Source organism: Aquila chrysaetos, chromosome 1 (assembly GCF_900496995.4).
Source record: "Aquila chrysaetos chrysaetos chromosome 1, bAquChr1.4, whole genome shotgun sequence".
In the NCBI taxonomy this organism is placed as follows: Eukaryota; Metazoa; Chordata; class Aves; order Accipitriformes; family Accipitridae; genus Aquila; species Aquila chrysaetos.
Genome location: NC_044004.1, coordinates 68,926,944 through 68,953,901, shown reverse-complemented (window position 1 = coordinate 68,953,901; position 26,958 = coordinate 68,926,944). Strand labels below are relative to the sequence as shown.

At 40.8% G+C, this 26,958-nt stretch overlaps 1 protein-coding gene across 6 annotated transcripts in view; it reads right to left on the bottom strand.

Moving 5' to 3' along the window:
* Positions 1 to 26,958, bottom strand: part of ZNF827 (zinc finger protein 827) — a 115,729-nt gene that overhangs the window by 40,797 nt on the left and 47,974 nt on the right. For all 6 annotated transcript variants that reach the window (XR_003925420.2, XR_003925419.2, XM_030028386.2 and 3 more), the window contains exon 5: positions 15,735 to 15,968. Coding sequence is in view for 4 of the 6 variants with exons in the window: in XM_030028386.2 (XP_029884246.1) it covers positions 15,735 to 15,968 (234 nt within the window). In the remaining 2 variants the exon portion in view is untranslated. The remainder of the gene's footprint in view (positions 1 to 15,734; positions 15,969 to 26,958) is intronic.

The following is a 26,958-nucleotide window of genomic DNA, read 5'->3' as shown; positions in this document are numbered from 1 at the left end:
ACACTCTGGAAACAGGCAGCCTAAGACAGGCAATATGCCTGGGAGAATCAAGAAAATAAATAAATGCATGAACAGAGTTAAATATCAGATGGGCCATCCAGGTAAGAAATCATTCCAACAAAAAAACGTACGTGGGATTTATTAATTTTGCCTGAACCTGCACACGTACTGGTACTAGCCGAGACACTGAAAACCTTAAGGAAAATCTGCTGCTGTTTACTCATGATTAGCACATGCTCTAAATTGTCGCCTATGTAGCCTCCACAGCTGGAGTTAAGGGAAAGCGTGAGTTTGAATTGCTCAGACTTCATGAGCCAAAGGAGGAAAAGGCAACCCTAGCACCCAGCAAAAGAGGCCACGGTACAGAGTAGGGACAGGCACACTGCAGCACACAGAGCCAGAGAAGCAGAGAGCTTAGATGCTGAGTGGATTAGAACCTGAGAGAGCAGTCTGGCCCTTGTCCAGACTGGGGGGGCAGGATCAGATCTATGACCGTGGGCCAGCATGTTAACTGGTTGCAGACAGGGGCTGGCCATCCTGATAGCATCAGGTCACCGACACAGGCAGTCTGCACAATAAGTTTCCTCACATGGAAGTTTCTTTGTCATCTGTCAAATTTTACTAGTTAGAAGACTCTGGTGTTAAAAATAAATAAATGAATACCGGTTTGTAAAAAAAAGTCCAAACACAAACAGTATTTTCTTTAACTTTGGGTCACAGAGAAGAAAAGGTGGGGGGAATCCACTAACTTCACTGGATAAATGAATCTGTTGCTGCCCTCTGTTTTTCCCTTCCTCTCTAACTCACGTAAGATTGTGTCAGCCTCACAGATTTTATTCCAAGTGTGAATATTTCAAACACCACCAGGCCTTTTGTTTTCAATTACCCAATATTACAATGACTCTCAGAGGCACCAAAACATGGTTTGGTTATCCCTGGTAACATCCTCAAGATAGTCAACTGATTGCTGTCATCTTGTAGTCTCTAGCCAAAGACAAACAGAATCCCTTCAGCATGAAGGCATACGCATGCCACCTAAAATTAAACTGATGTGTGTCACCAAGTCCTTTTTCCTTCCCCTGGTTTCTCCCTCTCCCCACGTTCCGGTTGTTCTTAAGTGGAGAAAAAGTGGCTTTACTGCCCACAGCTCTTTAAAAAAAAAAAATCGAAGCCAGGAGATAAAAGCCACTTGGATATGTTCCAGGAACAATTTACATGAAGTGCTTTCAATCCTTTCTTATGACACTTCTTGACCTTTAAAAGAAACCTATAAACATTGATAAAAATCTTTACCATCTATGATCCACCAGACACATTTCAGACTTTGGAAATTTTCATAGTGAATTCTTAACTGAAGACAAGTTAGAAATATCATATAATGCCTTTTTTTGTCCTGTTAAGCAAATTTTTCTTTTTTTTCTTTTTTTTATTTAAAGCTTCCATTAGCCTATTATTATAAAACCACAGAACATTGCATCTGTGTTGAAAAGTGTAAAAATAGCATTCTGTGCATTGAAAGTGAACACAGAACAGCAAAGGAACACATCAGGTAACACTGTCAATCAAAAGCTCAGGTAACTCCACAAACAAATGAGTTCTTCAGATGTCTGACAGACCGAGCTCTGCACCCAGCTGCCAAATTTAGGTGCAGAGTCAAGCTGACCTTTGCTGCTCTCTCTGCTTTTAAAATATTCTTTCTATTTCTGTTCCTGCTCCACACAGTTTAATTCCCTGTCCTGCAAACGCTTTTGAATCAAACAGATACGATCCCAACTAAGGCAAGAGTCAAGCAATACTGATGACCTTCTCTCCCTCACAATCAGCTAGCACTCAAATTGCCCTAACTAAATTTACATATTTGATCATTTCCTTTGACCTTTACCTTCCCAGCTGCCCCCTTTTGATCTGACAGAATGTCCCTGCTGAACATGAATCCTGTCATACTCTGATTCCCAGAAGCACACACACACACAGAAGGCTGAAGGAGGGTCTCTATGATAATTTTACAAGAGCTAAAGAAAGGGAAACACAGTCAGTCTGCCCCATGAACAGCAATCACAGGCATACAACCCAGCTGTGCTAGATCTTGTGCTGGCGAAAGACTGTAATTAAGGTTATGCCCATACTCATCTCACCATACAGGCAGTCAAACTGTAACTTCCTGAAGATTATTTTCCCTTTTGTGCTACAGACTGTTCATTTGTGGAGTAAGGTGATACCCCTTATTTCCTTACATAGGTATCTCACGTGGTCATAGTGCAGCTAAAGTTTTTCAAGTCAAGGACTGGTACACCAAAAGGTCTCCTGGTTCAAATAATTAAAATCATGATAGCTTTGGCTTTTTTCCACTTTTGCATTTCCCCTTGAGTAGATGGGCTAGGTTAAATAAACTGCAATGTATCAGAATACAAAGTTAGTGTATGAGAGTAAATTTTCTTCATGCCAGATTTTTATAGAAGTACAGACATCTAATACCTAGCAAAAATCAGCAGGGAATGAAGACTCAAGCAGCTTTAAAGTATCCAGATTGTGATCTCCGAAACATGGTCTGCTATTCATTCAAAACTAACCTGGATGAAGCTCAGAACAACAGCACAGCAGTGAACATTCCTCATCTGGCAGAAGATGAACTAAATCACCTAATATGCCTTTTTCTGCTGTTAACTTTGTAATACAGAAACAGCTTAACAAAATAAGGGAAAATTATTGCATACATGGATGTACTACCATCAAGCCACAGGGATGCTGTTTCTTTACAGAGCAGTATAACTTTTAATCAGCTGATCTACAAAAGCCTCAATGAACTTCATCCTATTCACAAGAAGTGAGACAATTTTCCACATCAGATATGAAAAATGCAGTATTGGACAGGCTTGTTCCAGGAGAAAACAATTCCTTCCACAGCTTTCAGGTTCTCTGGCATTCACAAGTGCAAGGAATCGCAAAGTAGTGGCACTTGCTAAAAAAACCCAAACACAACAGAAACATAGAACAATACTTGTGCTACCTAAAGGCTCAGTGTACAACATTCATCCCTGAAGGCCTGACAGTGTCACCTTAAGAAGATGTAGCAGTAGGAGTGCCTCTGAAACTTAGTCTTAGACAATGCCTCTCTACAGCCTAGGACAGAGATTGCCAAGTTTTAGAAAGAGATTATTCAAGCTACTTCTCTGAGAAAGTTGGGACTGCCACAATCCAACCCAAGTTGTGCACAAGTCAACAATGGGCCCTTGTGGCAACCAAGGCCAACCATATTCTGGGCTGTATTATCAAACCTGTAGCCATCAGGCAAAAAGAGGAGATTCTTATCCTCTATTCTGCACTTGTGAGACTGCATTAGAGTACTGTACTCCACTTGGGGCTTCCCAGTACAGGACGGACACTGACATCCTGGAGCATGTGAACTGGAAGACTACCAAGATAGTTAGGGGGCTGCTGCAAGACATCAGAGGAGATCAGCTAAGAGAACTGGGTTTGTTCAGCCTTAAGAAAACAACATTAAGGGGACATTTTATTGCTGACGACAACTTTCTAAGGTATGAAGGGAAGGTATAGTGAAGCTAGAGTCAGACTTCTCTCAGAAATGCACAATGATAGCGTAAGAGTCGACAGACAAGTTGGAACATGGGAAATTCTGTTTATATATACAGAAAAAAAATTCACTGTCAGGATGGCGAAATACTGGCACACATTGCTGAGAGAGGTTGGGTTCTCCATTCCTGGACACATTCAACACTTAAGACCTGCAGCAGCCTGATCTTGTTGGACCTGCTTTGAGCAAGAGTTTGGATTAGATGAACCCTGGACGTCCCCTCCAAACTAAATTATCCCATGAATCATTGGCACTAGATCAGATCAGCTGCAGGTTTATCTAGCGGAATTTTCAAAACATCCAAGCAAGGGAAACCTACAGCATCCTTGGGTAACACTTGTTCTAGTGCTACACTAGAAATTTTTCTTAATGTCCACTCTGAACCTTCCAAGCTGCAGCTGGTAGCTGTCGCCCCTTCTTTTACCATCTGCCACTACAGAAAAGAGTTTGAATCCACTGCTTTTCTAAGCTTCCTTCAACTAGTTGCAGGCTGCAATTAGATCTGCCTTTAGTCCCCCCTCTGCCAGAATGAACAGGCCCATTTTCCTCAATGTTTCCTTATAGGTCATGAGCCCTAGACCCTTAATCAGGTCTGCTGCTTTCCTCTAGACCATCCACTAATTCTCAACAGCCCTTTTGAACCAGGGAGCCTAAAACTGGTACAGTATTCCACAGGCAGGAAGTAGAAAGGTTAAGGAGCATCAGGGAACCTGAGAAAGAGACAGACTGGTGGAACCAGGCTCTGCCCTCCCTGAGACAGAAATAGGAACAGTCACCAGAAAAAAAAAAAAACACAAGATCAAGGGAATCCTGTATCCTCCCCCCACCAGGCTGAAGGCAGTAGCTTAAAAGAGAGGAGTGAATGGAGGCAAGTCCGTGCTCCGGGCAGCAGGCAAACCCCCTCTTTGCCCACCTTGCCTTCCCAGGTGCCTCTGTACAACAGGTATGAGGCTCTGGATGTAGGCCAGTCAATGGATGATGCAGATGACAGTCTATCTACACCAGAGGTGTTGCCAAGATCAGAAAGGCCTAGCCCCCGTATCACGGCCACCTCCACAAGGAAGAAAAAAACCTGGTTATAGTTGTAGGCAACCCCCTTCTGAGGGGAACAGAGGGTCCAATATGCCGGACAGACCCTCCTCTTAGGGAAGTCCGCTGCCTCCCTGGAGCCCACGTTAAGGACATCACCGGGAAGCTCCCTAGCCTGGTACAGCCCTCGCACTATTACCCATTACTGCTCTTCTGTGTGGGCAGTGATGAAGCTGCAACACGTAGTCCAAGGGTGATCAAAGAGACTTCAGGGCCTTGGGAGGGTTGGCAAGGGGATCTGGAGCACAGGTTATTTTTTCCTCTCTCGTTCCAGTTGCAGGCAGCAACACTGGAAGAAACAGACGGACCCAGTCTGTTAATGCATGGCTCCGTGGATGGTGTCACCACCACAATTGTGGGGTTTTCGATAATGAGATGGCCTACACAGCACCAGGCCTGCTGCTGTCAGATGGGATTCACCCTTCTCAAAGCGGGGAGAGGGTCTTTGCTCAGGAGCTAGCAGGGCTCATTGACAGAGCTTTAAACTGGACTTGAAGGGGGAAGGGGATAATATCAGGCTTGCCCGTGACAAGCTGCGGGATGACACGCCAAGGTTAGAGGGATGGGGCTACCGAGGGCCCTCAGCCTGTTGCTCTGAGCCGTGCTGGGTACACTGGAGCACACTTGAAGTCTTACGGAGGTGAGCCAAGGGCTCCTGAGGTAATAGGAGCCAAGAGGGAAACACCAGTGAAATACCTCAAAGGAACTACGGAGTCTTCCTCTAAGAAGGTGACATGGCCGACAGCCCAGCTGAAGTGCCTCTACACCAATGCACGCAGCATGGGCAACAAACAGGAGGAGCTGGAAGCCACCACGCTGCTAGAAAGCTACGACCTAGTTGCCATTACTGAAACTTGGTGGGACAAATTCCATGACTGGAGTACGGCTATCAATGGCTACAGGCTATTCAGAAGGGCCAGGCGAGGAAGGAGGGGTTGCTCTCTACATCAAGAAATGGGTAGCATGAAGAGCTGTCTCTGAAGAATAGCCGCGAGCAGGTTGAAAGCTTATGGGTAAGAATTAGAGACCAAGGCAACAAAGGGAACCTTGTGGTTAGTGTTGTCTACAGGCTGCCTGATCAAGGGGAGCCTACTGACAAAGCCTTCTTACTCCAGCTACAGGAGGCATCGTGCTCACAGGCTCTCGTCCTGCTGGGGCACTTCAAACACCCTGACATCTGCTGGAAAAGTAGCACGGCAAGCTGTAGGCAATTCAGGACACTCCTGGAATGCACTGAGGATAACTTCTTAAGCCAGGTAATAGACTGCCCTACCAGAGGGGATGCAATGCTGGACCTACTGGTCACCAACACAAGTGAGCTAATTGGTGACATCAAGATTGGAGGCAGCCTGGGCTGCAGTGACCATGCACTCGTGGAGTTCGCAATCCTGAGGGATATGGGTCAGGTGAAGAGTACAGTCAGGACCCTGAATTTTAGGAAAGCAAACTTCCACCTCTTCAAGGAGTCAGTCAATAGGACCCTGTGGGAAACTGCCCTCAGGGACAAAGGAGCAGAACAGAGCTGGCAGATCTTTAAGGACACTTTCCATAGAGTGCAAGAGTTCTTGATCCCCAGGTGTAAGAAACCAGGAAAGGAAGGCAAGAGACCAGCATGGCTGAGTGGAGACCTGCTGGTCAAACTAAAAGGCAAGAAGGAAATGCACATGCCGTGGAAGCAGGGACAGGTATCCTGGGAAGAGCATAGGGATGCTGCCCAGTTGTGTAGGGATGGGGTCAGGAAGGCCAAGGCGCAGCTGGAGCTGAACTTGGCAAGGCATGCAAAGAATAATAATAAGGGCTTCTACAGGTATAGCAGCCAGCAAAGGAAGGTCAAAGAAAGCACACACCCCTGATGAACAAGACTGGCAAACTGGTTAACAACAGACAAGAAGGTGGCTGAGGTACTCAACAAATCTTTTGCCTCAGTCTTCACTGGCAACCCCTCTTCCCACACCTTTCGAGTGTATGGACCGCAAGATGGGAACTGGGGGAAGCAAAGCCTCCCACTGTAAGAGAAGATCAGGTTCATGACCACCTGAAGAACCTGAACATACATGTCTATGGGACCTCACAAGATGCATCCCAGAGTCCTGAGGGAACTGGCTAATGTAGTTGCCAAGCCACTCTCCATGATATTTGAAAAGTCATGGCAGTCAGGTGAAGTCCCTGGTGACTGGAAAAAGGGAAACATTGCACCCATTTTTAAAAAGCTTAGAAGGGAGGACCCTGGGAACTACCGACCCGTCAGCCTCACCTCTGTGCCTGGGAAGATCATGGAACAGATCCTCCTAGAAGCTATGCTAAGGCACATGGAGGACAGGGAGGTGATTTGGGACAGCCAGCATGGCTTCACCAAGGGCAAGTCCTGCCTGACCAACCTAGTGGCCTTCTATGATGGAGTGACTATGTCAGTGGACAAGGGAAGAGCTACAGGTGTCATCTATCTGGACTTCTGTAAGGCCTTTGACACAGTCCCCCACAACATCCTTCTCCCTAAACTGGAGAGATATGGATTTGATGGGTGGACTATTCAGTGGATGAGGAATTGATTGGGTGGTTGCATCCGGAGGATAGCGGTCAACAGCTCAATGTCCAGATGGAGATCAGTGACAAGTGGTGTCCCTCAGGGGTCCGTACTGGGACCAGTACTGTTTAATATCTTCATCAGTGACACAGACAGTGGGATCGAGTGCACCCTCAGCAAATTTGCAGACACCACCAAGCTGAGTGGTGTGGTTGACATGCCTGAGGGACAGGATGACATCCACACAGACCTGGACAAGCTTGAGAAGTGGGCCCATGTGAACCTCATGAGGTTTAACAAGGGTAAGTGCAAAGTCCTGCACCGGGGACAGGGCAACCCCCAGTACCAATACAGGCTAGGGAATGAAGGGATTGAGAGCAGCCCTGTGGAGAAAGACTTGGGGGTACTGGTGGATGAAAAGCTGGACATGAGCCAGCAGTGTGGGCTCGCAGCCCAGAAAGCCAACCATATCCTGGGCTGCATCAAAAGAAGTGTGGCCAGAAGGTTGAAGGAGGTGATTCTGCCCCTCTGCTCTGCTCTGGTGAGACCCCACCTGGAGTACTGCATCCAGCTCTGGACCCCTCAGCACAGGAAAGACATGGACCTGTTGGAGCGGGTCCAGAGGATGGCCACAAAAATGATCAGAGGGATGGAACACCTCTTCTATGAAAACAGGCTGAAAGAGTTGGGGTTGTTCAGCCTGGAGAAGAGAAGGCTCCACGGAGACCTTATTGCAGCCTTTCAGTACTTAAAGGGGGCTTATAAGAAAAATGGGGACAAAGGTTTTAGCAGGGCCTGTTGCGCTAGGTAACAGTTTTAAACTAAAAAAGGGTAGATTTAGACTAGATATAAGGAAGAAATTTTTTACAATGAGAGTGGTGAAACACTGGAACAGGTTGCCCAGAATGGTGGTAGATGCCCCATCCCTGGAAACATTCAAGGTCAGATTGGATGGGGCTCTGAGCAACCTGATCAGATGTCCCTGCTCATTGCAGGGAGGTTGGACTAGATGACCTTTAAAGGTGCCTTCCAACCCAAACTATTCTACGTTTCTATGCAGCACTCACCTGCTCTAGAAGAAACACACTGAACATGCTCTTCTAATGCAGCACAGTCTGCTTTTTGTTTTATTTGAGATGAAAGTCAAAATCAGGTGCACAGATTTAATAAAAAAACCAAGTCATGTAGTAAATATTGCTTTTGCTGAAACAATAGCTGTCCAATGACTTTCCATTGCTGAAATCAAATGAATCCTTGTTAAATCATTCATGCTTCTTCCCACAATTTTATTTAAAACTTCATCCTGCAACTAAAATTCTAAGTTGCTCATATTTGCTGAAATGTCTATCAGCTTTACAAATCAACTTTATGAATCAACTTAGAAAAGAAAGCCTTTCCCATATGTCTCATAAATTGGACTCATGTACTAGTTTTCACAATCAAGCAGACAGGGGTAACTAGCGGGTCAACTTGTACTGACTTCAAAAGCTTTCAGTATGGAGAATCAAGCACTTTGTTACGCTAATTGTTCTGATTTGCTAGAAATAAACATGCCCTAAAACAGCTTAAATAAAACCTCGGAGGTAGGGAACAGTTGGCGAGCCCTGAAGGTTCTGCTACAGAGACACAACAAGTAACATCTGACATTCCCTAGGGCACTGTGCTTGATGCTTTATTTTGCTGGTATTTTTTTCAAACTGCTGTTTTATATAAGACAATGTCAATGGGCCTTGAATCAATGTAACAGGATCCTGCATTAAAAAAAAATAATCATAAAATGGCTCATATTTGTTAAAGTGGAACCTCTGAACTTCCATGTTACAGTATTTTGCAACTACAGTCTTAGTTTCACAAAAATGCAAGCCAACCAAAAAAAAAAAAAAAAAAAGAGCAAATTAAAGCAATAGACTAATTTGAGTTGTGATATGCATCTGCTGTTCCTTCCGCGTAAATGGTAGTATTATGGTGCTTACCTGAAAGACCCAACTTGCAGAACACAGCCAACCCCTCAAAACATAGATCAAGAAGAATTTGATAAGAAGTATACACGTGCAGTGAATTGTTATTTTACAACATATTCCAGTCTATGCAAGTCTCCCAGTTCAAGAAAATTCTAGTCTAGCATTTCTCCAGCAAGCTGTACCTTTGCAGAGAGCCTGGCTCCAGTTCTTCTATCTTTACAAGCTGACTCTCCAAAGGCCAGGGGGACTGCAAGAGGCCCTTCTGCAAATACTGTGCAACCACAATCCCCTGACACTTTGACAAAAATTGACGTGCCCACTTTCCATAGCTTTGTGGCCATTCCCACCTGGCTGAACATCATCAAGGAATAGCAGTAAAGTGAAGGATCGGGAGAGTGTGTGTGTGTGCTTAAACTCTTTAGTGACAATCCTAAAAAATAAAAGTAAAATAAAATAAATCCAGAACACCAACAGAAGCATATTTGAACTACAGACATTATGATTTCTTGTTATTCCAAATTATCTTTTAAATTATCATAGTTTTCATTAAATGTCAAGATTACCCTGACATGGAAAAAAGGAAGAAAATTAATTGCAATAACTTAAAGGTATAGTATAGCATCTACTGAACTAAAAGCCAGTCTCTGTTATAAGGTACTTGTTTTTCTGTGATTTTTGTTGTTTTGTGGGGTTTGGTTTTTTTTTTTTAAGTTCTATAGGGGAAAAAAAACCCATAGACTTTGCAGACTTCCATACTTCCCACCCTACACTTCTCCTGTGAATGGGCAGTATTTTTTTCACATTTCTCCTGCTTTGGGGTTTAGACATTAATGTTATCATGAAACATGGCAAAACCCATCAACAGGTAAGAATCCATTACTAGCTGAGTTCTTCTGGGATTATGTGATTATGCTGATGTCACAGAAAAGCTTATTAAAACTGAATGAACGTACCATGGCCTGATACTAACTTCATGTAGTACAGCATTGGCAGGAGAGTCTCAAAATCTTGAAAAAAAATCTAGAAGATGACACATTGCAATAATAAATCTAGCTATCTAGAAACTTGTATCTTTTTCTATACCGTAATTAAAACACAGATTCACTCTAACCATTCACAATCAATTTCACATTTCTGTTGGTTAAAAAAACCAAACAAAAACCCCACTTGGCTAGTAGCGGGATTTAATCTGATGATGTGACTTGCCATGGCTTGCCATGTCTCTAGTTCCCATCACGAGAAGGTCTTATTTTGGGTCATACACTTCCCCACTTACTTTTCTGGGCTTCTACAGAAGCACCTGCTGCTGCCCAGAGCTTTCTAATGAGCTGTTTAGAGACCAAGGAACAAAAGACTTGCCTGTATTTTCACTCTGCCCATTATCAAGGCTCTCTAAGCATGGATGAAAGCACTCCTGACAGCTCCCCTGCAATATAGGTACAGAGACTCTTATGAGGTCCTGACAACAGCTATCTCCAAAGACAGCAGCCTAGCTCCATACAAGCACTTCCCAGAACAGCCCATGAAGTTATGAAAAAGATATATACAGGAAGGTTAGTTTCTCTGTCCCCTGTCTCACCCAAAGAATGTAGTAACATACTTTTTCTTCACCATAGTAACAATAAACCAAAAGACTGCCAATGCAACCCACTAAACCTGGGAAGATTTTGTGACTGCTAAGAATAATAGCTTACAAGCCATGGACTCATTTTTGTTGTCAATTCACATTGCTGATGACAGCCAAGCATAAAGTCACCCAAGCCCTAAAATGAGGTAAATCTGTCATCAGCTGTTCAGCCACACACGCATAGATAGCACTCCTAGTTAGCAAACTTTTTAAACTGATATTGTTACTTAGTTCCTCTGGAAGTCTGTGCTGTTGTGACTGGACTGGTTTTAATATGAGCTAATTTAAAGCCTTCTCAGATAGTCCTTCACCTCACTGTGCCCTAACACACGATGTGCCATTTTTTGAATGGGAGTAGCATTCAGGTGCTCTGGCCTTCATCTTATGCTAGAATTGTTTTATCATTCATTTTTCTTTTTTCTTCCTCTTTTTAAATAAAATTTCTAATCCATGTGGTTTCAGTTAAACATAAGATATAGTGTCAAAAAATTAACTACAAGGCATGAAATACGAAATCAGCATAAACATTTTCAAGTGGATAAAGTCTTAATCAAAAAAGGAAAAAAAAAACCAACCACCAAACCCCTGCAATGACCAGTTGTGCTGAAAGAGGAATTCTCATATAATTAGGTGATAATAAACAGAGTTGATCAGGAATGCTTTTGGAATCAACTGCATGCAACATTTTACTTTGTGACCTTGGCACAAAAAGTAAGTATGCACTAACTGCACCTGCTGATAACCCAAAATCATGACACATTGTTGGTACTGGGGAATTGGTGTATTACAAGAAGCACTGTGTGACCCAAGGACTGAAGTACAAAAAATCCACAGGAACTGGATAGCACAAAGGTCATGCATTTGCTAGTGATAACAAGGATATGTGCAATACATGGGGAATTGATCCACTGAAAAAAAAGAGGAAAACAACCTGAGTTACTACTGAAATGCAAAATGACTACATTTCACAAATAAGATCTAGCTGAAATAAAGGCAAATGTGATTCAGACAGCATTTCTAGGAAAGATGGGGACATACTAATGTCATAGTTCAAGGCACCAGGGTAAAATATTACTTATAAAATGCTAGTACCTGGAATAGATTTTATACACCTCCAGCTATGCATTCATTTTTGGACAAGGCAAAACACTGTATGCTTCTGAAAGGTAATACATGCCCAAAACATATTAGCAGCATGACTATTTCAACAGAAAATGAGTTTTTAGACTCAAACATTAGCATGTAAATGCAAACATTTATTTTAAATATCAGTCTCCTCTGAAACCTACCTTTCAATTTACAAGACTGAGTGTATAAAACTGCCCAGGGATCACTGGGTACACCACTTAATTAAACATTTTGAGAAATAAATTAGCTTTTCCATGAAAGAGAATTAGTGAGAATGTAGAAAACTGGTTCAGGTGTATTTGAAATACATTACTTCCATTTCTTAGTAAGTGATTTTGTGCAACATTTAATAGGAATTTAAAATCTTGCAGGGATGGCACCCTTCCAAACAGAGATGAGAGCGATTTGCCCTACTCCACTATCTCCTCAAAACTGTTTGCTCACCATTGGATCTAGTCTCAGTCAAGACTTAGTAATGGACAGAATTCACAGCTCACCTTTGTACATTCGTATAAATCACGGTAGTCATTTTATGTTCTTCTGTAAAATGCAAGTTGACAGTCTGCATTGAGGCTTGAACACTGGCTGTTAACCCCCAAAGACCATTTCTTCCAAATGGGCATTTCATTTATTTTTAAATAGCAGATCCATTGTTAGGAAGTTTTGTGTTGACTATCTGGATGGAAATGGGTTCTGCCTAGACATGCCCAAGAGACATTAGCCTTCTCAGCTTGAATAACCCTTTGGAAGAAGTGCGACTAGGTATCAAGTGACTAGGTATCAAGTTTGTGAACTGTGAGGTAGAAGATCTGAATCCAAGTGGAACACAGGGGAGAAAAAAACTGGTATAAAAGGGCATAGCATCTCCAGATAAGGTCTAACTCCACCAAAGTAATATGCAGGGCAAGGGCGTGATCTTAAACACTGGTTGTGGGCTGCTAGAAGCGCGCAAGTGTCCTGACAGCTTTTTAGCTTAATGAGAGAAGAGAGCGCCTTGTGTAGTATAACTGAAATAGACAGCTGCATGTGATTTTTCTCATTTCTGTACACCTACCTCTACAACGAGAGCTAGAAAATGTTCTGTTAATGTTCTACTACAGTAAAATACGTTTATTGTTCTAACTTTTCCTAGCTTTAGAGTAGTTTCTGAGTAGCTGACAAGTCCCTCCATTATAAGGGCCGGTGATTTGCACTAAGTCTTTCTTTTAGTATGCACCAGCCCAAACTAGGCTCCAGAGCTGGAAAGGCCTTCTACTACATTGTACAAGCTCAGCTATGAGCTAGCAGCACAACATCTCTGTTTGGGAGTACAGATTTCCCAGTGAAAAATATAAACCAGCGTATGCTTCGCACAAAAGGAGACAGCAAGGTCTGTGCCTAAACGCCAAGAGGCTCTCATGAGGCTGCAACAATTGGCAATATTATTGCTCAGGGGGTAACAGAAGCATGTATGTCAGGAATGCAGAAAGCAAAATACTATTATGTTGGAAATCCCTTGCTGAATTTGTATGCAGTGCAGGTTTTGGTAATTAGTGTTACATAGAAGAAAGTGAAAATAAAAAAGCAAGGATGTAATCCATTCAGTCTTTACCAAGAATATATAGAACCCAGAAGGACCTGATTTAAACCCAATTATATAATATATCAAATCTAATAAGGGCACTTGACTGAAAGATTTCCCACAGACAGTAGAACATGCAGACAAATTCATTCCTTTCCTTTTTTTTTTTTTTTCCCTCTCCTTCCAGTACCAGGAAAATGGAGGAAGTTTGTTCTTGTTTTCACTTTATTCTGAAGAAGTGGCTTAATTGTTTAAGTTCTAAATCATCAAAAACAGAGTGCAGAACTGCTTAAGATAAGCTGGGAAGTCAACAGTGATCTCAGAGTATTCTACCAGATAAAGTAAACATTAAAAAAAAACACTAAAGAGGCTATTGATCTTAGATATTCCTCTTATATTTGTCCTACATTAAACTGTATCTTAAGTGTTTTCCTCCTTTATAGTTTCTGCCTTAGATGGTAATTCAGAAAAGTGCAAGTTGAAAATAGTGTACGCGATAAACTTGGTATAACCCCACCCACTGGCTGATTCAGGAATACCAACTGCAGCAATAGCGACTGAGTATATCCTAGAGTAATTCTTTACCTTCTAATCTACAGATTAACCAAAAAGACCACTATCAGCAAAACCTGCTCAATCACTAAGACATCATAAGAGAAATGTTAAACTAGTGCACTTCTTACTACAACCTTTAAAGACTGGGAGTTCCCAACAGAAGTGACTGTAGATTTGACCAAGATTTTATACATGCCAGATTTCACTCATATAAACAGATATTTAAGGCACAAATATTCTAATACATTAGCCTGTAATAAAACTATTTAAACACAGCCTGCTAGTGCTGAATTCAAGATTCACAATCAAGAACCCTAGTGTCTCTGAAGTACTTGAGAAATCATTAAGTTATGGAGCTCTTTCTTTACGAAAATAGTTATATAAATTTATATGCACCAAGAAAAATAAAGTCACAGGTTAACATTCATTAGGCTGTAAAGTTCTGTTACCAGAACACCATACTTGAACCAGCTACCAGCAGCAACAGTGCACTACATCAATAACCAAATGTTTAGTATTTGGGAGTCTGTGAAAAATTGGGAAATCTCTACTCTGATCAACTTTTGTACCTGGGAGGCACTTTTTGCACCATTAACACAGAAGTCTGGCAAATCAAGGATTCAAATTCTTCAGCAAATTAAAGTGTGCAGGTATGAACACGAGTGAATGAATTACGTGTTAGAATTTATGGGGGAGATCCTAGTCAGTTATAGTCTTTCAGATATAAATTTGAGCTCAAATTCAATGTTGACAGTATCCAATCAAGCCAAGTAATTTCAGATAGGTTTGGAAGGGATCTCAGAAGTTACTAAACTTGTAAGCATTTCCACTGGAAGCTCTTGCGTGACTTTGGCATACTTAAAAAAAGTAAGTCTTGTCCAGTCTTGGAGAAGACTTAAAACTAACTGATCCAGTTTAGGTGGAAAAGTATGAAACCCAACCTCCCGGACTGACTTTCACATCTTGGTCCTAAAAATTAAAGCCTATTAGAAGTTCAAAGCCTTTTCATCACTCACTCAGCCTGTTCCCAGCAGGGAGAATTCAACCCTTTTACTTTCCTTAATTCTGACAGTTAAACAAATCATAATTAGCAGAACACACATTTTTATTTTACTCCATCCAGCTGTAACAGTAAATATGTGTATACACATGCATACTGTCTACTTGTCTGGCAGAAGGATGTATCACTAAGGCAATGCAGGCAAGTTCAAGTGGTCTCCCTACCAGGAGAAAGCTGGCTCAGTTTGTTTTTTAACAGTGTTATCATATAATTTTGAGTACAAGATATTGCCAGAAAAAATAAAAGGCTTCAAAAATCAGCATTTATAAAGCTATATCACGTATAGTTCAATATAGAAACACATTCTTATGATGTTAATGAAGTGACACGTGAATAAATTGGTATTAACATGTTCTGGTACATTTTAAAACTGACAACTTCTAAAAGCTTTAAGGCATCTTTTCTTTTGACTTATCCTATAGTCATTAAAGTTGAAAACCAGAGCACAGATAATTAGATACTATGGCGACAGACAAAACTGCAATGTCTTATGTATATAAACCTGTGTAGACAGACCTTTTCAATTGTTTCTTCACTTGCTAATAAAGCTAAACATTCCTTCTGCAAGGTAACCCTGCTAGCATACACCAAAAAAAAAAAAATTAAGAAATTGAATATTATTAAATTAAATATCTACCTGAGAGCTTCATGAGGAGCTCAGATGCTGCCTTGACTGACATGTCCTGCCTCATCACATTTGCCTGCGCTTCCTGTGGCTTGAGTTTCTCCTCAGGGACATTTGGAGCTGAGGCTTCGGACTCCTGGCTGAACACATAGCTGGACTGAGACAAGGCTGAACTTGCAGCTTCTTCATCCTTAGGCTCCTCTTTCACTTTAAATTTAGGAGTCAAGGGCTCTTTTTGATTTGCAGCTGTCAAGAGAAGGAAAGAAGTGAGACTTAATGAGATATGCAATATATAATCATAGAGCAGCTAGTAATAGGAAGAAACCATAACCTGAGAAATGCTACAGTACATACTGGAAGCAAGTATGCCAAACAGTATTCACAGATGCTTCAAGAAGTAAACAAATTTCTGCACCTTTTGTACAAAGGGACAGTGTTGAAACACAAAACCTGCATGTACAGAGCTCAAGAAACCATCCTTCTCCTCTTACTTTTTTGCCCCTACTCCTTCTAAAAGCATTCCCCCGGTCACTGGTTTGTAGGTCTTCTATAGGCTTGATGGAAGTTTAAAACATAATTTCACAGGAGGGCAAATTTGCCAAAGCGCACGGGTACTACATATTGAGTTCTTAGAGCATGGAAAAGAGGCAAGAGATGAAGAGCAGAAAAACAGGAAACCTAAGAGGAGAGTAAAAGGGAAAAGAACGGCAAATTCTTAGGTCCTAAACATTGGTATTTGTTAAGAAAGAGAACAGAGGGATTTTCAGAAGACAGCTCTGCACTAGAAGATGCTATTAGAGCACTGTTCCAGGTTCTACATCCATAAAGAAGAAAGCAAGTTTAAAATAATCCTTTCAAATACTCCATGTAGGCAGCTGCACAGCCTCAGAGAAGGGTACAGAGACCTTGGGGCTGCTTAAGAACTACACACTGAACAATGTTATTCTTGAACAGTCTTTCTGATACCCCTTGACAGTGGTAGATCCTTTGCGCTGCTTTTGGTTGAAGGGATGAAACAAAGAACGCCTCCTAAACAATACTTCCAAACCCAAGCAATATAAATTCACAGGCAGACTGCACGACAAACAGGAGGCTAAAGAAGTTGCACTATTTTTCAGCAGCTCTTCTTATAATTCTTTATGTTTGACCATTAAGAGAGACTTCCTTCCCTGTCTCTTAGTGGCTTTTTCTTGTTCAAAATTTCACTTTAAATTCCCAGTAACACACAGCAGATGACTTGTTCAGTGCCCCAAACTTTGATGAGTTTACATCTTTCTCACCTCTCTAAACCTCTGTCTCCACAAATATGAAAGATAGAGCATCGTCCCCATTTTGTTATCTTTCTAAGCTCTCTCACCACTTACCTCACTACCTCTCCTACATATTTTTCTCCTTCCACATGACAATCCCCTGCCTACCCTCATGACTCTTGCAGATAAGCTCTGTCAAATATCACTCAGACCACGTTAGAAGGATGTACCCCACCACCCCTTTCACAGGCTGCAGCAGGGCATTAGAAGCCAACGTGCACTGCCTGCTGCAGACAGCTGCTTGTTTTACAAACCCATTACACGAACAGGAAAAGCCAAGGAACTGGCATATCACCAGGATGGTAATATCCAACTGATGGGGCAGGGTACTAACAGGTCAAATCAACCTAACAAAATCTGGCAACATTCACCTGCTTAAGCCCTTGGTCTACTTTCTTCTCTACTTCACTGCTTCTTACCTACTCTCTAGCTCCTCACCTTCCTGGCTTATTTCCTCAGATACTCTCCTCTCAGCAGTTGCCCCCAAATCAGACTCCTAGAGAATCTGAATTCCTGCATCCCACTGTGAAGTGCTCACCATCTCAGAGACCTCAACCCTAAAATATGGGGTACAATTGCCGTCTTTATTGCAAATAGACACTTCTGTTTGCTACTTCGAGCTTTGTTCATTTTCACACAATCCGTTGTTTTGTGGTTTTCTTCATGTTTGCGTTGTTTGTTTTTTTGATATTTTAAAGCCAATACATTACCCTGTAACACAACACTTACGTCTTTTCAGTTTATATTCCAGGGTTGTTTGATTTTTCTCCTTTCTTATTGGTTGGCAAGCCATAGCCAAGAACAAGATTAAAGCAAGCAGTATAAACAGCGTACACATAAGCAGCATGTACATACACATCGGTGCTATTCACTACTTCAGAAATTAAATTACCTTATATGTGTAATTTTTAATATGACCTATAAACACTTTTACCAGTATTAGGAATCGCTTTTTCCTTAAAAAAAAAAAAAAAAAAAAAGAAAAAAGCAGAATATGAAACACAAAAGCATGCTTTAATTCATCAAAATACAGGTTAAGGCTCTCAAACCAACCTTAACTTTACCAAGGTACTTAAAAAAAAATCCATCTATCTTCTTTATCCAGGCCTACATCTTTCTAACTCAGTCTGTTCTGGGGTTTGACCTGGTGTGGTGGTCACCAAAAAAGACCCAAACCCTCTATGTCACACTACCTTCTGCATTCCTTCTCTTTTAAAATATGCCACTCTAGCTGCTACTGAGATGAAAAATACCTCCACCAGGAGCTGAGTGCAACTGATAGAGAGCATTCTGCCTGAACTTTCAGAGAACCTGGAGAAAAAAAATATTTTTGATTTATTCATTTCAAGAAAGTATTAACTGAAATTGTCCCAGAAAATAAAGGAAACATGAGTCTTAGTGAAGAGGTAAAGACGATCCACTGAGAACAATCACTAACCTGTGAAGCCAGTTATGTTTCTGCCCATGAACCAGGGCAGAAAATGAATGCAATAGAGGAAGCACTATAGACCAGGACAGCATACATTTTTACCATTTAAAATACAGAGGTGATATTAAACTCACATACATAGATCAGTGTAAGTTTGCAACCATAGACCATGGTCCATTACAAGCCAGGTTAAGAACAATGTAAAAACATCCACAAACAAACAGAATCACTGTAACAGAATTCATGTAATATCACAGCCTTAAGCAAGGAACTTTTTTCAGCGTCAGGCGCTATAGTATGCAGTGGCAGATGCCTTATGGATTCCCCTACCGCAAGAATGGAGGATCAAAGGGGGCACTTTTGGAAGAAATTAGCATTTATTTAACCCTCTTATTACCAAGCCAGAATCAGCAGCCAATCTGACCCAATCCAAGGACAAGTGTCCAGTGGTACTTCTATGCTCTTCATCCCAGGGCATTCTCAAACTCTACTGAGATGAAGCCAAGTTCTAATAGCTCAGAGAACCAAAAATTCAAGGTAGGTCACATCAGAGTTTAAATAGTTTCATGATCGTGACACACTCAGAATGACTTGAATGGGGCATCCATTAACTTTCCCTCCTTTCCTATGTCTCACTTTCCCCTTCTCTCCCTACCCTACACATTAGCTTTCCTACTGTGAGAGCACATGCTGCTATAAGCCGCTGCTCCCTCACACTTCTGAGATGCCACCCTAGATAACAATGTTAAAACTACATTGACAACAAAACTACCAGCACAACATCAACCATAATCTAAACAAGCTCTTCATGAGATCTGTATACTCAGTTTGTCCCTGTGTGTCTACAAGAAATCACCTATGAGAAATATAAAACATGGTCAGGGTCCCACAATCCAGAGGAAGTCCTGAAGATGTGCATTTGGCAGTATTACGTGAAGGGGAAAAGAAACCCAGACTATTGTTCTTACCTATGTTGCTGGTTCTGCCTACTTTAGCTGCTTTCCTTTGGACAGAAGATAGAATTAATAAATTAGGAAAGAAGTAGGGGTTTCTTTCTTTAATTAACTGACAGCACATTCCTTGAACTGACCACACTTTCCAAAAATCAAACGTTTCAATTGTAGACAAATCACAAAAATAGAAGAGTTATTTACCTCATTTTTCTTCCCCCAGAAAACAAAAACAAATAAAATGAGACAACTATTCGGTCAGTTTCAACCCAATTGCTTCAACTAATGGGGCTTTTGCTTCAATTAATGGGGCTTTTACTCTTTCTTGAAACATACTAAAGCAGGTTTCAACATAAATGAAGCCTAAATAGAAGGACAAATAAAAAAAGGGGGAGGCTGTCCAGTCTGTAAGACCCATACATTAAAACTACAGGGGAAAAACCCCCCACCCAAACCCAAAAAACAAACTACCCCAAAACCAGCAAAAATCCCACCACTCTTGCCTCTGTCCCATCTCGGATCCACAATTATGGGCGAAATTGCTAACATATGGGAAATAGCAACTATGATGCATCCACTAGTCATATTAGGGAAAACAATAAACAGATGTAAGAAAAAACATTGCAAATAAGGGAAATAAAAGTTGACTGAGACCAGTTTTTAAAAAACCCTATGATTGAGGAATATTTTAAAAATTAGAACTAGACAAGGATTAAAAAGATGATGTTGAAGTCTATTAAAGTATATTTGAACTACAAAATTATTACTCCCCAGAAGGAATAACATCTTCTATCTACATACAAAAATAGATACACATACATATACTTAATTTGTATTTAATCTACATTCATTCTGAACTGCAATGAGAACAGACTGCAGGATGTGTTGCCTGCAGACTGAATTCAGAAAACCCAGCAATTTAATTTTGAAATACACAGCAAGGAAAAAACCAACCCACCCAGCAAATGCAACCAACAGGCAGCAGTCTCTCAAGCAGGGTTGATAACTCTCCATTTGTTCCATTCCATATCCAGAAAAAAAACCATATCAGAGAATATTCCAGAGTGCTGATTTTTATCTTCCTGGCAACTGGAATTATTTGATCCATTTGGCAAAAGTAGACGATGAGAGTTGTAACACTTTCCTCAAACTGCCAAATGCCACAAGAAAAACTTTGGGCATCTGCCACTAATCTGAAACACTGCGATAGAAGCTGCTAACTGCATCAGTCCACTTACGAGGATTTCTAAATGCCCAAAATGTTTGTAATTGAAAGGTGAAAAACGGGCTGATTACTTCAAGCCAAGCTCAATGTTACAAGTCACAATCAGCAAGGAGTTGGTCACTGTTCCATCTGTCTGAGCAAGGAACATGAGGAAGAAAAAAGAATCCACAACAAAAATGCTGCCACAAAAGAGGCCACGAGAAAAAGCATCTACAGATTGTGGGTTGAAAGGAACTGTGACGAAAACGCCACAGTACACCGCTGCACCACCATATTATTTTACAAGTGATGCCTGACTACAGCTGCAAAGATGAGAGATAGCAGGCCAGTCATGGCTAAGGGAAAGGGGGAAAGTGAGGACACATTGCAAAAGCCACTGCAAATTGAACTGGTCTCCTTGAGATCTTGCAGGAAAATCCTCCTTTGTAATTCTCCTCAGAGCCACCATGGCAAGAGAACCATGGCATGACTTCTACCTGAGGAAGAAAGGACAGTGTTTTATCCAGGTCCTACTGGAACTAGAGCATTTGAATGACACAGGGAGCCTTCTATTCCAGGTGGTAAGTTGTGACCTGTGCTGGTTAAAAGAAACCAAGGATCTTTGACAGATCAGTTCTGCGGTATTTGGAAGGCACATTTCCCTGACGCTGAACATCATAGTCCTGAAGGCAGCTGTGGTCAATAAAGGTTATGAATTGAGTCTTCTACTGTTTTCGATCTAGTAATTGAAATGTGCAGGTATGTGTTGGCATTCTGCGTGGAGACTATCGCTTGTATTTGATGACATTCGAGAACTGCGTAAGGGGTACAAACACTGCAGAAGCCACCACCGGTGAGCTAATTGCTTTGCAAGAAAAATCTATGCAACTGGAACCTGCTGGACAATCTCCAGACTAAAATCCAATTGGGCTGATAAATTATGTTCAACTTATTAAACATAGAGGCTGTATACACTGTTAAGTGGCCCAAAAGGAGAAATACTGTTCTTCCGGCAGGACAGTCTAGCTGGTCTCTCTTTTTAGTGCCTTCTGCCCTGGAGTATTAATCTGTCCCAGGGCACCTCACGTTACCTAACCCTCCTGGAGAGCTAACTCAATTACATCTCATTTTCAAAGCCCTCTATTCTGCCCTCAGCCAAATAAACTAACTTACAGGGCTCCAAGGAAGAGGATGGGAACTATCAATGAAAAAGCTACTTATGACTCAAGGGCACTCAGCATTAAAACATTCCTTTTTATCAAAGCAGTGGAACGACATAATAGACAATCATGAGAAGTATGATGATGCTAAGACTTGCCACCTCTGGGCTTCCAGAGACTACTTAAAACATGAGGTCTTCCAAACCATCTTGCATAAGTATGTTAAAAATGTGTAAGCAGAGGTTAAGAAAAGGCCAGCTAACTATCCTGATCTTCTCTAAAACTGCTTTGCATTTAAGGAGCTGTAGTCAAGCAAAATGAGACACAACACTGGAGAACGACCAGTCCTCCTACTGTCCCCTCAAAATTTCACAATGTTCTAGTCCAAGAGGAATGGAGAACTTAGGCAAATTGCTAAGGCACCTGTAGGACCACACATCGCCCCACACCCCACGATGCCTGTTATACAGCCAAAGTCCCACCTGCTAAACAAGGTTCTAATATCTGCCACGATCATCTTCTCCTTTCCAGGTAAAAATCAAAATAATAGCAGAACAGGTAAAATTCTGGGGAAGTTAAAGAAAAAAGGGGGAGGAGAGTGAAAGAAGCAAAGGGAAATTTGTTGCCAATAAGAAAGAATTGTTTGCAGTATGGAAATTTCTTCTCTCTACAAAGGAACAGAAGCAGAGGAGAGAAACACCACCAGACTGACCTTTATATTTGTTTAAGAAAACAAAAACCAAAACAAACAGAGATGATTGAACTAACAATGTCTTCAATTCCCATTTTGGATAGATGTGACAGAAAGGCTCATGAGCTAGGACTTCTGCCCAGAGTAATGGTATAATCAGAGAAGCAAAAGAACCATCAGTCTAGTCTAGTCTTACACTCCAAGAGTTTGTGTAGATATTAAAACTAAATCATAAGCACAGGGCTGGTCCAGAATCATATGCATGTCTTCTTTTAAGTTGTATTGGGCTGATTATACAAAAAGCAGTTTGTTATCATGCATTTTAAATGACAGAGTTTACACTGCTTTATCTTGCTGAATTCTACATACTCCTTCAAGATGTAACATATGATGGGTATGATTTTAAGGATGTCGGGAAATTATGGATGTGAAACTAGCAATTGCTGAAAAGAGACTATAAGGGTGGTGATATATTACTGGCAAAGATTAGTATAAGCTTTTATTCGCCCAAGTTTTAATTAGCAGTGCTATTGCCCTTTTTCAGGTTTATTTTAAATTGAAGGTCTGTATGGAAATTATGAAAATGTGAATCTGGAGAGACACTTCAAAGAGAGATCTTGATGACATCACAGGTATTTATACTGACAGCAGCATTATGGAATTCACAGTATTTTTAAGTAAAGGATATGGCTCAAGAATTGCCAGTCCTGTGTGCTTACATATTCTAATTGAAATTTTACGTTCTGGCATAAACTATGAATCCTAAATATAGGCAGCATGGTCTTTTCTTTGGAACTTGCTACACAAATACATCAATTATGACAATTTAATTGGACTTGCTTTTATTTTATTAAAAATAGCTGTTTGAAGAGAGTTCAAGCCAGTCAGTTCAGTACTGTCAATGGCAAATGCTAAAACATTTCAAATTACTCATGTTACCTTTAAGGAATGCAGTAATTTTCAAGGCCAAACAGAACAAATAATCTAAGTGATTACTTAGCTTATCTACTAATACTTTGTATGTAGCTGTCTGATGATTTACTATTTCATTATTCCATTAATGGAATCAGCTAATAAAACATGAATGCAAAGTCCAAGTACTTTGGACAGTCACCAAAATCCCATGGTGGCATTATTTTCCAAAAAAAAAAAAATTGACTCCTCACATGATAGTGACAGCAGATATGACTTGAACTGGGAGAAAACATAGTTTATTGCCAGCCCCAAACCCTCAGCATGTTATCACTCCTTCCTCCTCTCTATTTTAAAGTTTCTCCATGCAAGTAACTTGGGGAACATAAAAAGAACTGCAGAAGCAGGGCACACTTGATAATATACACCGTCACAAGATGAAGAGACATGCTTTCTAGAGTAATGCACTTGGTGACCACAGAGAGGTGGGGGAGAGAGGCCAGAAATGAAGTATGCCTTACAATTACTGTTTCCACACAGAATTCCTTTGAGATCAATAGTGCAAGAATCCCATTCATTTTGATAGGATTCATTTATTTATGAATGTTATGAAAAGTAACTGCAGCACATAACATAGGCACAGTAGTTCCTTCACTAGAGTACACTGGCCATTGTAATTTGGATCACTGTGAAAGCTGGTTTTTATTACAAAAGAAATCAAGCCTTAGAAGTGGGTAGAAGGACATCAATATTTAAAGAGATGTGTTGTATAATGCCTGCCACTGAAACCTTTGAAACAGGAAAAGCAAATACTCTGCAAATTAAGATATGAATGCAGTTACAAAGTTTCAATGTGGAATTAATGGACTGGGGGAAGAAAACATTCTGGCAAAGCACTGATCCAGCAAAGTACTCAGGCAACTTAAAGCCTCCACTTCATCTACTGAAATAAGAGAAGGAAGATTTGAAGGTAAAAACATGCTCATGCTTAAATATTCTTCTGTTTATATATTGAGTCATCTGCTAACTGGCTTTACAAACAATAACCCCTTTCCAAATTTAAATAAAATTTCAGAGAACCCTTTTAAATTTCTTGTGAATTTAAAAGGATCTCCTGCCTTAAACTAGGACCTAGGGAATGGAATCTGGAAAAAATTTCAAGATTTGTTCTTATTTTTAGATTTACATTTGGTGATTTGTGGTATGCCTTATTTCATAAAACATGTAACTAAAAATCTTTCTGGCAAGCAATGGCACAGAATTAGGGCTGAAGGAATTTTAGAAGGTCACCCACACCAGTATTTCTCAACCTCTTGAAACCTAAAGCTACCCTAAGCCTTTCTGAAAAAAAATTCAGAGGCCATTTTGACCAGTGTCATCACAATCCATGTCTGGCCCACTCGAAATCAGGTCTAACTTTGAACATTTGTACCTTTTTTCCCCCACTTTGCTTCTCTACATCTTGCTGCTTGTTTTTGTTCAGCTGAAATTTCTGGCAACTGCTTCTGATGCCCCATGGTTCAGTGACTGAGTTACACAGATCTAGTCCATCCTACTGCCTAATATGCGATCAACTGTATCTGACAGGTAGTTATCTAACCCATTTTTAATATTCGCCAGTGGCAGAGATGCCACAGTCTCTCCAGCCAAACTATCATGGAGGTTTAACTACCTCAACTTTTGGAAAGATTTTCCTAATGTCAACTTAAACCCTACAGCAATATAAACCTGTTATTTTTTTTGTCCTAATTACAAAGAATCAGCAACAGATTATTTCCTTCTCTCCGTGACAAACTTCTTAATGCATTAAAGGCTTATTGATGACTCTCCTTAGTCTCCTCTATAGGCTTCACAACCTCACTCCCTTTTACCCACCCTCACTGGATGTGTTTTCTAAACCTCAAGTCATTTCTGGTGCTCCCTTTGAAGTCCTTCCAACTGTCCGCACTCTTCATAAACTACAGTGCCAAAACCTTGGACTTCAGCAAGACTGAGAAGAGCAGGACTGTTTCCCCCTTCTTTGAGGCTGTTCCTTTGTATACATCCCAGTACAACAACTGCCGTTTTAGCGCCAGTATGACGTTGTTAACTCCTGTTCCTTTCCCACAGAACTGTTGCCCAGCTACAACAGTTCCTGGTTTTGTATTTGTGCAACTGTTTGTTGAACAGTTGCGCATTTTTTACAGATCTCTCTTGACTGCGACTCTTCTCTTTCAACTGCGAACTACTTTCAACGTACTGTTTTCCAACCATCTGATATCCACTTCATCTAGACTGGAAAGGTACTGCACTGCACAATCAGAAATAATACTGAGTGTCAAGATTATATACATGCTTATTAAGATTCAATTTTAAAATTCATAATAGTTAATAAGCACCAATTTTGTACCATCTTTCACCCTAGGCGCACCAGTTAAACTTCTGGAAACTCTAACTCTTGGGTCTGAAGGGAGACAAGCACACCTCTGAGTCATATGCTTGGAAAAAGAGGAGGCTGAAACTGCACAGAAATGAAAACCAAGAGGCCCTGAGGTCTCCCATGAAACTGGAGGCATACAAACTGACACCAACCAAGAAGAGGAGCAATAAACATTGGAAAGTAAAAATAAATGTTCATTTAAACCATCAATATTCAATAAGAATAAATGCCAAATTCTAAAAGTCTATGTATCTATCTACTACTTCTTTCTTAGCCACAAGGCCTGTCAGAGAAGAAAATTAGATTGTTTTGACATAATTTGGTCTCGACAAATCTGTGTTGGCTGTTACAACTGGCGTATACAATTTGAGATGTCAAAAGATTTATATCATTGAAAAGGTAGGGCCAATAATTGAAGTTCTGATGGGCCTAACGAGAGTGTCATAATAAAGAAATCACTCAAAGGAACCTGGTTCAGCACAGCAAGCAATCAAAAAAATGCAGCTAATACTTAGCCAACTTGCTAAAAGAGAATTACTTCTACTTCTGCTCTAAATTTATGCACACTGTATGGAGGAAAGCATGAGCTAAATGTATATAACACAATATAAATCTCAGGAGAAAAGAAATTCCTTTCCTTTTAACATTGCTCTTCTTGTGTAGTAAACTTGGTGACTGGCAGTACATTTTCATCCAAATATGCACACATACAAAATTACAGATACATCTCACTCCCCCAGTGACTTTATAACATGTTGCTAGGTAACAGTGCATACAAGTCAGGTTTCAAGACCTTTAGTAAGTCACCATAAAATAACTGCATAGGCCTTTTGCATGAATAATGTACATTTGTATCCTTTTTCTGATGCCAATAGATCAGACGTTGAAAACAGGACCGTCTGCCAAACTGTAAACAGCTCCCCATCAACTGGTACATGAAAAACAACACATCAAAATGTTCTATGTTTTCTCAGCTTTCAGGCTTTCCCCCCTCTCCTGCTTTCTGCTCTCATTCTCGCTACATGCAGTCATCAGGAGCACTACCATCTACAGGTCAGTACAGTTGATATGTAGAGCCACTCAGTGCACAGCAACCCAAATTTAAGATAAGATATCAGAACGACAACATATATGGGACAGCTGTCAGACAACATAAAAAAT